At 41.4% G+C, this 15,707-nt stretch overlaps 1 protein-coding gene and 1 long non-coding RNA gene across 3 annotated transcripts; one reads left to right on the top strand and one right to left on the bottom strand.

Moving 5' to 3' along the window:
* Positions 1 to 5,347: 5,347 nt before the first annotated feature.
* LOC146544811 (uncharacterized) lies at positions 5,348 to 8,849 on the top strand. Its single transcript, XR_014882748.1, has 3 exons — positions 5,348 to 5,522; positions 6,996 to 7,109; positions 8,434 to 8,849. It is a non-coding gene; the product is annotated as an uncharacterized LOC146544811 (long non-coding RNA).
* Positions 8,850 to 8,964: 115 nt separating this feature from the next.
* Positions 8,965 to 13,140, bottom strand: PSCA (prostate stem cell antigen). 2 transcript variants are annotated; one of them, XM_085221767.1, is made up of 3 exons: positions 12,993 to 13,140; positions 10,204 to 10,308; positions 8,965 to 9,408 (listed from the first exon to the last, which is right to left on the bottom strand). In XM_085221767.1, exons 1-3 carry the CDS (start codon positions 13,123 to 13,125, stop codon positions 9,197 to 9,199), a joined length of 450 nt encoding a protein of 149 aa, XP_085077893.1. In that variant the 5' UTR covers positions 13,126 to 13,140; the 3' UTR covers positions 8,965 to 9,196. The 2 variants fall into 2 exon arrangements, with proteins under 2 accessions (XP_085077893.1, XP_010707652.1); XM_010709350.4 differs by lacking the exon at positions 12,993 to 13,140 and adding an exon at positions 12,192 to 12,517.
* Between the last annotated feature and the right edge of the window lie 2,567 nt (positions 13,141 to 15,707).

The raw sequence follows: 15,707 nt of genomic DNA, 5'->3' as shown, positions 1-15,707 counted from the left end.
CTATTTAGAAAAGGGTTTTTTAATCATCAGGAAATTTATCGTATAGCTGCAGCTATTAGTTAATGACAAACCAGTTTGTCTTGCTCAGATTGTTGCTGCAGTAATTGGGCTTTACACCAGCTGTTGGGTCAGGCTAGTTATCCTCCCTGCACTGCTGCTTCTATCTACTTCCTGTCCCAGAAATCTCACATTTCAATGACAGCATCACACCACCTTTTACACACATCCCTTCAGTCTCTGCAAACATCCTTTTCTTCAGTCTTTTTCTGCATATTTCAACTTCAAAAGACATTGTTAAAAGTGACTTTGGAAAGTACCTAAAAAATTAAAGATGCCAAGGTCCAGTCTCTGGCACTGAAGCCAAGTAGCAACATATTGTCTATGACTCTTCTTCCTGCTGAAAGAGTGGTGGCATCCAAACTGCCTCCTGGAAATGGTCACTGGCTTGTGTTAATTCCTCTGTCATCCCCAGGAGTTGTTTGGTAGATCTTTTGGCCTGACCCATGCTGGTGACATAGCTAATCTTCTGTGCCCACAAGTGTCCCCTGACCTGGTTTAATTTTTAAGCGTAGCTGCAACCCCTGAGCCTGGAACTTAAAAAGTAGAAAGTTTGTATTTTGGGTTCTATGATTTTGCTTTTCTCATGCCTTACTCATCTTGTATGTGGGTTTATCCCACCTCCAGAACTTGTTAATCTAGATCTTATCTGGTAGTTTAATGGTTTGTATGGCTCCTTGTTGAACTTGATTTATCCATGTCTGGGCCTCACAATCCATGTGAAGAAAGCCCTATAAAGTGAAAAGATATTTTAGTAGAGGCTCTGATTATGTTTACATTTAAATTTCTTCTGCATCAGTGAATTCTTGACTCTTACAGATATCACTGATAAAAGCCCTGCAAGAACTTCTGTTTTTTCATAATGTAGACTTTATATTTCTCTGTTAAGTTCTATGCATAAATGAAACAGCAGAGGTTTTCATAGTAGCTAGGCAAGATTTCTTTAGGTAGCTATTCTTTCCTTTAACTGCATATAACCTGTGTGATTTTTTGGAGGTCTGAATCTCAGCACCCAGTAAACACAGATATGTATGTATGAAACATTTTTTTTTTTATAATTTCTTAATCTTTATTACTTCAACAAGCACACAGTATGCATACATTCAAGCGCACCTTCTGCCCATCCGAATATCTCCAATAACTTTTGAACCAGTCCAGTTCTTAAAATTTTTATGAAAGGTGTTGAGATGGAACAGAGGACCAACCTGTCTTTGTGAAAGGCTGCATGGTGACCTCAGCTTTCATAGACATTAAGGGAAATGGAGACACAAATCTGTATAAAACTGGGTCATGGAAGCAGTTGCTGTGACTGGAACATGGGTGAGATGAGAAGGAGCTGCATGAGCAAGGTACAGCTTGAGGGAAGGAAGGCTGTTGGTTTGATTACAGTATTTCAGTGCTTGTGGTGAAGCTGGACATTAGGTAAAACAGGAAGGAGGAGGAGATAAGAGAAGCATTTTTGCTGTCTTCATGGGCAATTATGAGTACCGGGAGGGAATGAAACAAGATTTAGAAAAATGCCTCCATTCTCTGCTGCCTTTAATTACAGTTCGTGGTGCCAATCAGAAAAACAAACTACATCTCTCTTGTCCACACATGCTCACCCTTCTCTTCAGCTGAGCTACTTGCAGCCTCCATTTTCACTGGTATCAAGGACAGCAATGAGGTTTCTCTGCTGGCGTCTTTGGGCTCCTGTTGGGTTCTTGACCTTGGTCCTATAGAGCTTCCCCATGCTTTGGAACACTAACTCCTTCTGCATTAACACAGTAAAATGTCACCCTGAAACTTTCAGCATGGGAAATTTGGGACAATTTTCCATTCATCCTGAGGTTATCACTGCTCCTTGATATAATTGGTTCTTGGTTTCTGAGTGTTTCTTCATGCCAGCATTGTTCTGTCTCACTGTCTTTGTGTCAAATGTTAGTATCATCTACTCTTTAGATCAGCACTTCTTGAATGGATTTGAGTAGTAGCTTGTGTAGCACTCTCAAGTTGAACATACTTGCAGCTGACTTCCCTTCTCCATCCTGGAGAGTCATGGTGTTTGAAAAGTGCCTGATAGCAAAAACAGGAAAGAAGAAAAAAATAATTACACAGAATTATTAAGGGCAGGGAAACAACTGTCTTTAATAGTACATGGGTGTGAGAACAATTGTGAAATGCCTTGCCATTTTACATCCAGGCAACTGGAGCTGGTCCAGAAGCAGTGCTTGCACATAAGCAGTACACTCTTGGCAAGGATTTCCCTTCTCTGCTTCTCTGTGGCATGCATGAGAAAGAGCAGGGAAGGTTGTTTTCTTAATTGTTTTCTTTTAAATGTTCACATTTAAGCTTTGAAAGGTCAAATTAATACGTTTAAACTTTTTTTTTTTTTCTTCTCTTAAATCTCGTTTAATGTGTAGAGGAACAGGTCAAATATATTCAAATTATCACATCTCAGTGGAATGTTTGAAGCTTAGCCAAGGCTGCTTCTCTTCAGCATGGCTTTTAGGCACTGCAGTTGAATAGGTATTAAAAAAGCTTGTCTTTCTGTGAGCATCAGTATTTCAAGTGGGATGAATGCTTTTCTCTATACTATAGAAACAGAAGATGTTATAGTCAGATATTTTACAATTTCTTCATGAATTTGTCTGTGGAAGCAAACACATCCCCTTACTACACAGTAGAACGTGAGTTTAAAGGATGCAGCTGTGTACAAATCCAGAGCAGAACACACAACTAGGATTGACAGAAAGTGTGTGTGACACCATAGATATAATTCTTCACAGTCACTCAGGTAGATGGATGGCTACATGCAAATAACTCATCACGTAGTGAACCTTGATGAAAACAACTCCCCTTCCTGGCCAAGACTCCACTTTTACTTGCCTGTCCTGGGTGAAGCCCTCATTCCACAAATTCCTTCAAGACCAGATAGTATCTCTAATGAAAATAACAAGCAGAGTGAAACACTTTCGCTTCCTGATGCAGACCCATACCAGCCATCTTTGTTGTAGAGAAGGTGTATGGAAGGTGATGTACTGGAATGGACTGTCAAGGGAAGTAGTGGAGTCACTGTTCCATGAAGTTTTCAAGAGAAGACTGGATGTTACACTGAGTGATGTGGTTTAGTGGGCATGGTAGTGATGGGTTGAAGTTTAGATTGAATGATCTGAGTGGTCTTTTCCAATCTTAATGAGTCTTTGATTCTATGAAGCACTCAAATTAATATGAGTATGGAGAGCCAGGGGCTAGGCCACGGTGTCTCTGATTCACATGGAGAAGCACTGGGAGAGGTGAAAGTGTGCCCATGGAGGGCACTAAGGCTGTTTCAGTGTGGGTGGTAAACACAGATGGGGTATTCAAAATCTGTTACAGGCACATAGAATTGTAGAATCACAGAATGGCTTAGGATGAAAGGGATCTTGAAGACCATCTCATTCCCATCTCAGTGCTATGGGCAGGGATGCCAACCACTTAATCAGGCACTAGATCAGGTTGCCCAGCTTCCCATCCAAACTGGCCTACAGAGAATCATAGAATGGCTTAGGATGAAAGGGATCTTGAAGACCATCTCATTCCCATCTCAGTGCCATGGGCAGGGATGCCAACCACTTAATCAGGTACTAAATCAGGTTGTCCAGCTTCCCATCCAAACTGGCCTATACAGAATCATAGAATAATAGAATCCTTAGAGTTGGAAGGGACCCCTGAGGCCATCTAGACCAACTCCCCTGTAATGAACAGGAACACCACATCTAGATCAGCTGCCCAGGGCTTTATCCAGCCTCACCTTGAAAGTCTCCAGGGATGGGGCAGTAATCACAACACTAGGTAACCTGTTTCAGTGCCTCACCTCCCACTTAGCAAGAGGTGTTTTAATGAACTGCTAACTTTGTAATGTGATGCCTACATAATATGGGCTTGTGGATGCAAATCAGAGAAATTCTATAAAGAGCAGATCAGGACTGCAATAGGAGTTGTGGATTGTGAATATCAGTGAGTGAAGATGTGGGTTGAGAGGACGCATGGGTGCAGCAAGTTTGCAAGGAGTTTTGTTATTTAACTTAGAAGGGCATCAGCAGAGCTGAAAGTAAGATCAGAACTGAGCTACTGAGAGATCTTTCTGCCACACAGTTGTTATGTGACAGGGTGGGATTGGGATGAGTCAAGATGGCATGGCATGAGTGTGGCTCCACCAGCCTTGCCCAGCCAACCTTGCCCAGGGTGAGTGACAGGTGCAGTTACTTGAGGGATATTCTGCAATTAAAGGATTGGTCTTTTGATTGTTTTTGTGACTGCAAGAGCAGGGTTAACTGCAGATTCTCCCTCAGTCTTTTTAAACCATGAAAAGCCTGGTTGCACAACAGTTTGTGCATAATTGGGAACAGGAATGTGGCTATGCAGGATGGGTGGGTAGCGGGTAGTTCTCTGGCTCTGTTAGCTAGCTGATTCTGTTCTGGCTTATTTTTAGCTTACTTCTCTCTCCTGGCCCCATTAAAGTCATTCTCTGTGCATCTCTTGATAGATTGGACCTGATAACATCTGTAGAAGATAGAGATATGGAGAGGCTGTGTAACTTGCCCCAGGCCACGAAAGAAATGTGGAGCATTGCAAGGAACTGCTGGTCCTTAAATGCTAGCTCTCTTCACCAGGGATATTTTTTAATATCATCAAATGTTTTTAATCAGCTGCTATAAATTAGGCTGAATTAAGTGGGCTTTGGTGACTCTATTAGAATCAGGTGCGTATACTGGGTGTTAATGCTGCTGGGCCATAGGAAATGCTGTATGCTCTAATCCCTATCCACAGAGATAATGAGGACTATGTAACACTAGTAGCAACAAATACAACAACACAGCAATAATCCAAGAAACAATTTTATTTTTCTCAAAATGCACATTTGTAATGTTTCTTACCATAGAAGATATGCCAAAGCAGTCACTCAGGGTCAGATTTGCTTGACCTTTCCTATATTTGAGAGATGAGAAACAATCCAGTTTATTGTGCAATTGCTTATTATTTAAGCAAGTGATCCTGGAAGTTTAGGAATCTCTTGCATATGTGATAGATTAACTTGCTTAAAGAGACTGTCAGCTTCAGGCCTCTTGGTAAGTGTGTAAAAGATAGGAGAAAAACTGATAGCACTGCTTAGGCAGCAATGTCAAGAAACAACTTTTATGGGCGAATAAAAAATAGCCTTGTTTTTTAAATGAATGTTATTCTTGATCCAGCAAACAGCTCTCAATCCATTTTCCCAGTGCAAATTGACCTTCAGCCAAAGGCTTGTGTGGTTGTAAGATGGCATGCACTAAGCAAAGGGCTGCAAGAGGCTGGCAGGAGGGAACAAGTCCTGTTTGTGTTTATTAGGGGTTTACAAGGAAGAAGGGGAGGCTAGCCTTTCTGCCAACCTGCATTCATGGGACGTAAAAAAGCAGACCTCTTCCTGGTCCTGCCCTTGACCCAGCCCAGCTTCTGACTTGTGGGTGAGTCATTTTTCCACTTTACTGTGCCACCTCCTAGTCCTTCCCAGAATTTAGCAGGTTGTTTTTAAAACTGTCTGTTGGTGACCTGAATGGAAAAGGAAGTGCATTATTGCAAGTGCTGTTCCAGGACGTATCGGGCAGCAGGGAGGTCTCCCAGTGCACCACATTATTTCTGTAGGTGCTTCCTACCCTTCTGTTTACTGTGTCCATCCCAGACACAACCTATCGTATTTGCACCTTCTTCACATTAAACTACCTAGTCCTTACCCCTATGCTAGGTTAGATATTAGGAAAAAATTCTTCTTTAAAAGGGTTGTAATGCACTGGAATAGGCTATCCAGGAAGATGGTGGAGTCACTGTCCCATGTGGTTTTCGAGAAAAGAGTGCCTGTCACCGTGAGTGATGTGGTTTAGTGGGCATGGTGGGGATGGGCTGATGGTTGGACTTGATGATCTTAGTGGTCCTTTCCAACCCTAATGATTCTATAGTTCTGTTATTCTGTGTTTACATATAAAAACTCCAGGTATATCCCTAGGGAGAAAAATCACTCAGTTGTCAATCATGTACTCTTTTCCAGAATATGTACAAAGAGAAAACTGGGAAGAAGAATAGTTTTCTCAGCCTGCAGAATACAGACATTAGGTTTCAACCACTGGAACAGGGGAAAATTCCCTCCTGGCTCCATCAAGAAACTCCTAAGTTCCCTGTGCCTCCACAAGTAGATATCAGTGCTACATGGGATCATAGAATCACTCAGGTTGGAAAAGACCTTAAAGGTCATCAAGTCCAACCAACTAGTCCAGTCAAACCACTCAGTATGCTATAATGCAGATAAACCACACTCTCTCATAGATTTTCAGACAGAGAAAATAAATACCTGAGAATATTTCATTCATTCAGTTTTTGGCTTCTCCAGTAACTGCAGTTGGATCAAAGAGGCTGCGTCTCACCAAATGTCACTTGAGAATCTGGCTAACATATTTTGACCATTTCCATACAGCTGAAATCCCAGTCTTCACAAAGGGCTATCACAGTCATACAGACTCCTGGGAATAGTCCCTGGATGTAGACATTTTTGACTACCTGGGAATTATTTGAGAAAGTGGGCATGGGGCAGTAGTGTGTTAGGGATCCTTTTACAAGAAGATGAGCCCCTGGGCTAGAGAGATCATGGAGCTGGTTGTCCACATAGAAAGCAGTCTGGCTGGGGTGTGTATAGATGGATGAGCCTGCTTTCCAGTCTCTTAGACTCTGGAGGCTTGGAAAAAGAGAAAAAAATACCAAAAAAAAAACCCAAAAACCAAGCCACCTTACCTGCTCCATATCCTTGCTCTGGTGATAATGAGACAGGCATCTTAGGGTGGTTCATTCCAGAGTTTATTTTGGGGAAACCCCTTCCCTGCTTCCTACAATTAGCAGCTTGTCAACACCTTATAACCTGAAGATTTATGTGTTTTTATCTTTCACAACAGCAGACAGCGTCATTATCTTCTGACATCTCTCTGACCTCATCCAAAATTTAATGCTGACCCTTACCCCATGGCTATGGGTGATCTAGTCATCCCCAGACGATTCACCTCTACCAGGTTAATGTTTCTTTCTTATTTCATTCTGTGGCTCTGCACATCCTTTGCAGTTCCAGGAATTTTTGTCTTCCTTTGTTGTATATTGGGAAGAGGAACGTGTGTACCAAAATTCATTCAAGGATGGGTGGGCTTCTGAACACCCTGATCTACCTGTAGATGACCTTGTTCATTGCAGGGAAGTTGGAGTAGATGACCTTTAAAGGTTCCTTCCAACTCTAAAGATTCTATAATTCTATGCTTTCTACCTTGTTTTTCAGATCTCTACACATATATGTTGCTTGGAGGCCTTATTGGAGAGTTTCTTGCAGACAGTTTTGCCTTATACAGTAGAGGCTGTCCCAGTGCAAAGTGGAAACACTTGAGTTTACAAAATAAGCTACATGGGGAGGGCAAGCTATATAATATTGAATCCATAACTACAGAGAGAGGCTATAACTGTATATGAGTGAAGATAAAACTGTACAGCCTGCTTTGCATGCAGACACCTTACTGCTACCACTGACTGAGAGAGTTTGAAATGATTTTCCGTATATTTGGGTCTTGCATATTGAATCTTTTGTGAAGGAGGAAAATTACTTTTGTAAAAAGGGAAGTGGACTTTGTTGATATCCTCAGGGCCTCAACAAACTTTCAGGGAACACCATTCCTATCCTAATTTTCTGCTCCCCTATACCTCAGGAGAAGAGGAAACAGCTTCATTCCTTTATTTATCTCCACTGCTCTTCTTTTCTTTCATATCACAGAATCACAGAATAGCCAGGGTTGGAAGGGTCATGAATCTCCAACCTCCTGCCACATGCAGAGCCAACAACCTCCCCATTTAATATTAGACCAGGCTGCCCAAGGCCCCATCCAATCTGGCCTTAAAGACCTCCAGGGTTGGGGCAATATTTTCGTATTTTCACCACACTTGTATCCTCCTCATTCTAACCAACCATATCTAACATAAGGGTGCATCTGGTTATGTGACCCAAATGTTAGGCTGAACTACAAAATCAAGATGCTTAGAGGGGAAAATGAAACCTCTAATGTTTTATTTCTCCACCCTTCCTTGAAAGCTAGGCTTTGAAATCAGCACTTTTTCAACCTTGTGGCAGAACCTGTGTGCCAGGCTGTGGCATGACAAATGGATCAAGGTAGAACTTAGAGAAGAAAGCTTGAGAATTTTTTGTTGGGAGATGAAGGCTTTTAGAGGATGTCAGTGCCAACCATGATGCCTTTGGTCATCATGAAGATATGCAGGCAATTGCAGAATTTGCAGGCAATCTTAGGTCACACATGGATTAACCAGGACACACTAAGGACATATTTTTCACTCCAACAGTTACTGCCCACCGTGATGATCTGGTTACCTGGCTGTGCAGTCCTACCCACCATCCCAAGGATCCTACAGCTGTGGGAAAGTGTATGAGTGACCATATGCACATGGAGCAGGGAAGGTGAGCACTTCTTTTGTCTTGTGTGGTAACCAACAAGGTGCAGGATTGTGGGATCTCTTGACTGGAAGCAATTTTCTCTTCAGGTATTTGCTCTTAAGTTATATACCCTCCAGAGTTTGTCATAAATCAGAACATCTCAAGATTTGGAGCTGTGGATGCCAACTCTGTTCTAATGTGTAATGGCGTGAAATCATAGAATATAATCATAGAATGATTAAGGAGAAGATCATCTAGTCCAACTGCCAACCCCTCGCCATGCCCACTAAGCCATGTCCCTAATCTCTCGGCATCTCTCAACACACATCATTACATAGCAATTAACATGCTTGAACAATTGCCAGATATACAACACACCCAACTGTTGTGTGCAGTACATACATGGGTAAGTGATATACAGGCAATGCAGTCACACTGGATTCAGAAATTAGTATATTTTATTTTAGGTGGATTGCACACACATACATTTTCTCATCTAGCAGCAATACAGCAGTACAATAACAGTAATAAAGAAGCTATCATAAAGCAAAGATCTGCCATCAGCTCCAAAGATGCTGTATGCCCAACACACCAAATTGCATCTGGCGACAATTCCCATCATAACAGGGGTGCTTCAAGACTTTCTGTGCTCACAGGAGCTCTTTTTCCTCTTCACAGTCTGGTGTTCAGGAAGGTCCAGAGCACACTGGCTGTTATCCCTGCTGCCATTCCATAGCTGCTCCTCACACTTCCTGCTGCATTGACATTGCAGAGGTTGCTGGTGCAGCAGGAGACATTCCTGTTGCCCACTTTGAAATCTTGATAGTCTTCTTGACATGATGCCTCACAGCCCTTGCTGATGATGCTGAAGAACCCTATGACCTCTGGAAAGAAGACAGGACCATTACTCCAAGGACTCAATGAAATATTATCCCAGCCAAGGTTTGTGAAGCTATAAACTTAATGATTTCCCTTGTAAGCAAAACTTCTTGGTATTAAGGAAGAAAAATAAAGAGGGACATTTGTATATGTTATTCATAATTTCATGTGCTTAACTGCTAGTGCCCTGCTCTGCTATGTGCTAAACAAAGCAGTTGTGCTCTCTTGAGATTTTTTCCAGACTCTAGCACTGCACTGAGCATAGTGCTTATTATTTCACATGATGCATTGGCAAACACCGAGGAATTTATGAGATACAACAAGCATGTACCTTTTGAATCACACCCTTACAGCCAGTGAGAGGAGAAGATTTGAACTTAGAATCATAAAATCATTAAGGTTGGAAAAGACCACTAAGATCATCAAGTTCAACTGTCATACCATCAACACAATGCCCAATAAATTATGTCTCTAAACTTGTTTCAGCCACAGGCATAGTAACATTCTTCTTTCAGTGGGAAGGGGATATTTGCCAACACTGCTACAAAGGCACTTAAAATCGACGACAGCACTAGCTATCACCAAGGGACAAAGATTATTTTTCTGTCATTTTTACCTAAACTAAAACTGTTCTGAAAGCTTTACATCACCCCTTTCCTACCAGATAATTTTTGGAGATGGATGCTGAGCTTTACTGGCCCATACCATCTGAATCTAGAATTGGTGGGGCTGACATGGACATCATGCCAGTCTCCAACAACAATCCCTTCCCCATGTTGTCCACCCCCTCTTTGCCTTACTGATTACATCTGTCTTGCACACTTCGTTTTCCTTGCAGTTCACTTGTTCTTGACAGTTGCTGTTGCTGAGTTTTGACTTGCAGCTGTAGCATTGCAAAGAAGAACCTGCAAAAGACCAAGAGAGGTTATAACACAAATCCATTTGAAGCTCTCCAGGTAACCAAATCTAATGTGTGCACTGGGAGATAGGATCATTTTTGTGGATGCTCAAAGGAAGACACTACCTCTGTTATTGGGAAAACAGCATTTTTTTACATTTTTGCTTGAGGATGTTGTACTTGCTTGAGGTAAGAGGAAAATCTATTGGTAGTGGAGTGGTTTCAGATGCAGGTAGTGCATTGAAGATGTAAGAAAGCAGTTGGTCAATGGGAAGGAGACTCAGTCATCAGTCAATGGGAAGGAGACTATTCCTTCCTCAGCATTTGAGATGCTCAGCACAGTTCCTCTCAGAAATGGGATTATTGTGATACTCCCACCTTGTGAACTGAGCAGAGATGGAAGGACGAAGTTCCCAAAAAGGTTGGTCAATGATATTTATCTTCCTCCGTAGACAGGAATGTTGTACACAAAAGCCTTAGGTGAGGCATTGTGTCCAGGGTTGGGACAAACGGAGAAAGCCCAAAGAAAGAGAAGGTAAGGAAGGAACAGAGCAGGAGATTTTAAGGATTTCTTTCAGCTCTTTTGCTCAGTTTGATTAACTTGTGATACCTATTATCCAGTAGTCCCTCTTAGAAAACAGAATCTCACAACCACATTGCCACATGTCCCCATCCCCTCATGGACATGTTCATCTCTGTGTGACCCAAATAAAAATTGTTAACATGTGTGGAGACAGAAGTCAAGCAAAGGAGGAATAAGCATTGCAGTTTACAAATGCCTAGCCCCAATGAAAAGTAGTTCCCCAAGGAGTGAGAGCATGGTGCAATTACCCATTCCTATTACCCACCCATGCCCCAAGGCACAACTGAAGCTTTGCAGATTTGCAAATGTGCTGTGAATGTATATATATACCTTAACTCCTTGACTGCCAGGATTATCTCATGATTTCTTCAACACCCTAATGTCTAAAATACTTTTAAGATGCAGACAAGCCATAATTAGAAATGAGTGCTATTCAGGGCAGAACAGATTTGAAACAAGTAGAGATTCAATGTACTTGGTCTCATGTCCAAGTTGTTCTGACATAAATGTCTGATTCAGCAAGTAGTCAAATCCCAGCTTAATTCTAGTGCTTACAACTTACTGTCACATTTATCTGTTAATGCAGCAAAAAGTCATGTTTCAGAGCAACTTTATGGAAGGTGGCAGAGGAGAGGGTCTGTACGAACAGCTTCTCAGCCTATTTCTTAACCACCCTTTGCTTTTTGAGACAAGCTTCTGCTCAGATGTGCTTCTTCTCTGCTAATACGGAAGAGCTGTTTTTAAATCACATATTTTCAGGTCAGACCAGAAAAGTGTCAAATCTGCTCTGCTTGTATCCCACCCATTCAGCCTAGAAAATGACATTCTGTGTTATTCTCTCCTTTTCTCTCCTCCTTTCTCACCCACAACCTGTGTAGCATCAGAAGCTACTTTTAAAATGAGCAAGAAAACAAGTGGGAACAAAAACATCACAGAAATGTTGCTGTGGTCCATTTGAACAGGATGGGAAGAAGAAGAATCCCAAAAGCAAAGCAAAGCAAAATAAAACAACAATATCAAACAATGTGATCTAACTTCAGTAATTTTGATTTCAGTTAAATTCAAAGATTTTTTTTTTCCCCAGTTAAATTCCAAATTTTATAAGATGTATCTTGCCTAGAAGCTGATCTATCCCTACTAGGATCACACTGGTACCAGGGAGGAACTGTGCAACACACAAGACGCCCCATAAAAAAGCAAACATCTTATGACAACTGGACTAGTATTTTCCCCCTCAGTATCAAAACCCATAACACGTCTTTTCTTCCAGTTGATGATCTGCTGGAGATGATGGAGATCTATCTTACCTGGGTCAGTGCACAGGACGGCTGCCAGCAGGAGGATGAAGAAAACCTTCATTTTGGGATTGCCTCCCTTGTGCTGAATGTGAGTTATTTCCTCGTGGGGTACTTTATATGCTGTGGGAGGCAGCAACTGTGCATGCCCAGATTACCGTGTGAAGGCACCTGAGCAAGGTTGTATGTTGGACCCAAGGGAGGGGTTTGGTTGTGGTGGTGATATTTGCTTTAGATGCCTCTCCTATCTTACTGTAACTTTCCTAGCTACCAACAAACAGCTCCGCTCCACTACTATGCACTTTCCTTCCCCCCCACCCTTGGATAAAATGTTCATGAGCGGAAAAAACCCTCAAATTCTTTAGAACAAGACTGGCCTTATGTATCTCCCTGGGGTGAGCAAGGCTGTGGTTACGCCCTGTGAACAGGGCTCTCCACCCCCATTACTACCATGAGTGGAGCCATTATGTTCAAATCAAGCACAAATTGTCGTTTGTTTTTTTTTTCTAATAAACACCTCCAGCTATTTATTTGTATTAGTGTCTCTATGTGACACCATTGGCATGTGGTAGCAAGGTATTCCAGCAAATCACTATACGTAAACCCCTTCCGCATAACTGCATGCTCACATATATTTATTTGGGTGCACTGTTTATGATCTAGTAAGAGACAATGCCCAATTCATTTTTTCAAATGTGTTCTGAAATCGAAGAGACCTTCTGATAACTTTCTCTAGTATTATACTTATCTTCACATCATAAGCACTATGGCATGCCTTTGTCAAGTAGTGGTTGGGTACAGCTGAACTCCTACCTGAGTGTACTGTAAATAATCCTGGCTTGTTATAGAAATGGCATTTCCTACCACAGAGCAAGGTGAGTTCAGCCACATTCCAACCTGAAACACGACTGTTTTCTTTGGTGAGTTGATGAGACTTCTCTTCCATCCGTCATATTCTTTGTCCACTGCTCAGTGTAGAAGAGCACAAAAGAAAAAAAATCCCTTCTGTTAAGCTCAGTATTCTGTAATTTCTTGCTTTACTTTTTAAATCTCAGTAGCATAGGTTTTGTTGCAACAGCTTTCAGAGACTTCTTAGAAACATAGAGTGGCTTGGTTGGAAGGTACCTCTAATATCATCTTGTTCCAGTCCCTGCTGCTGGCAGGGTTGCCAACCACTAAATCAGATCAAGTTGCTCAGAACCCCATCCAACCTGTCTTTATTGCAAACAATGCAGCTCTTATACACACAAGACACTCCTTCAAAGAGAAGAGAAGGTGTGTTTTTGTGTTGGTGAATATGTGATCTCCATCAAAGGCTGCAATGGAAGATTAGATCAACCAACATAACTCTACTAATGTTAGTGGCACCACACTGAGTTATACCAGTGGTGAATCCAATGCAGGAGATGGTTTTGCAGATCTTGAGTGCTCCTCTGTGATCTCTTGAACTCAAAAGCAAACAAATGAACAAATATACCAAACAAGCCAAACAAACAAACATAACATTTAAAAAATCCCTTAACATTCTTTTTGTGCCTATTGCCTTTTGTTTCATTGTATTTTTATTTATTTATACATACACTTCTGTGGAATAACTTGATAAAAAATGAGTAATATGCTTTCAGGCTCTGATGTACCTGACTTAGAGATATTTAAGGCTAATTTTTATTTTAAGTACTTATGGTTGCCCCTGTAGGGTCTAGTTCCTTGTGCTAGACAAAAAGGGAGTCAAAGGGAGTAGAAAACCTAATAAAATCCACCCAGGTCTGGAATTATTGTTATTATTATTATTTAATATTTGCATACACTTATATCAGCTGTAGCTTTTCACTCTTTTTTGAACTTTTATATGCAGTTCCTGCTTGACTCCTGAAGATGGCAAACATGCCCCGTTGTTATTTTTATACATACATTAACACTCACTTGTCCATAGGATTGTATGTACACAGTATTTTTTATTTTACTGATGTTATAAAATCCCAAGTTCATCTAATTGCATGCAGGAGACTAATTCTCCTGGGGTCCTAAGGATGTCTACAAATCACTTGGTTATTCTTTTCTTTTTTTTTCAGGATGGTTTATGTTTTCACTACAGATTTCTGATAGATATAGCCCTGGATATTTCTGTAGAGGATGTAGGGATGGAAGGCTTGGTTAATTGCTGGATCCTGGCTCATCTTCTGGTGTCATGCTGGAAAAGTTGTGACAGGATGTGATAGAGGACGTGGTGTCACCAATTAGACTGAGGGGATGGAAAACAGTGCTAGGCATTAGCTGGAAGTTTGAGGACATGTAAAGCAGTAGGTGAACTGATGCCTGGGACATCTGGATAGAAATACTAAGCATCTCCAAAGAGAGAAGAAAGTTGCTCTGAACAGGATCCTTGAAGCAGAGTTATATCTATTAACTCTGCATCTAGTCTCTCTCACTCATCCTACTTCTTTCAGTCAGTGCAAAGAGGCTACATCTCCATGAGGTGATTCCTAAGATCAGCATGTGGGATGTGTGAAATAAGCTCAGGTCCCACCTCTAAAAAAGACCAAAAAAAACTTTGGAAATGTTTGAGGTCTCCTGAAGTACATGCATGGAGGTTACGACGTGTTACAAGGGGAATCTTATTGACTTTACCACTTCTTGAAGGTGTTTGGTATGGGTGCAGTGAATCAAATGATAATGTCAATTTACCTTGGTCTATCCTTGAAAGTTATAATGCAGCTTAAACTGAGGATGTCAATGGGAAAAACAGAAGATTTCTTGTCCTGAGCATTGCTGTGATGTCTGTAAATCTGTTTAGAATGAGGGGATTTCTTTCTGCTAGAACAGGATTTACCATATGATTTTTCAATGAAAATTTCAGGCATTGAAATAGTATTTCTCAGTGGCTGCACAACAGTGTTTCTGGGAATGCAAGCAACTAACTGTCTCAAGTCAAAATGGATGGAGAATAAATGACATTGAGTCACTAGATGGCAGTAAGGTAAATTGCATTACAGATTAGTGTATAAGGAGGGATGCACTGATCCTAAATGATGCATATGATTGAATAGATGGGAAAGCAAATGGATAGATAAGGGGAAAGAAAGATTAAAAACAAATAGACACACAGATATATAAAGAGGGAGGTGAACAGCTTGCTGTCAGAAGCAGATAGTCCTGTGCACCCTCTTCTATCAGTTGTAAGCACTGTCATTTTGGGGTGCTTCTCTGCTTGTGGCAAAAGGCCATAGTGTGGCCCCTGTCTCAGCCTAAGGTATTTCCTACCACGTTCCCAGATGTTTTGCACTCTCCCATGCACCTGAACTGGGATGGAGAGACACAACTTTGGTACAGCAAAAGGATTCCAGCTTCTCTGGATACTCTTGGCTTGCTGCAGAGTTCTGTTTCAGCTACACGCATAGATGCTTACTGCTGTCCAACAAAGAAACTGCAGCTGTCAATGAGAGAAAAGCATTGAAAACAGAAGGTATTGGGGTTACTGCTAGTTTAGGGTTCTTTTCCACGTGCTTTCCCTTCTTTGTGCCTCTTCTT

The sequence above is a fragment of the Meleagris gallopavo genome, chromosome 3 (assembly GCF_905368555.1).
Source record: "Meleagris gallopavo chromosome 3, MGAL_WU_HG_1.1, whole genome shotgun sequence".
In the NCBI taxonomy this organism is placed as follows: domain Eukaryota; kingdom Metazoa; phylum Chordata; class Aves; order Galliformes; family Phasianidae; genus Meleagris; species Meleagris gallopavo.
Note: the sequence above shows the minus strand (reverse complement) of the source record. Positions and strands in the feature narration are given on the sequence as shown.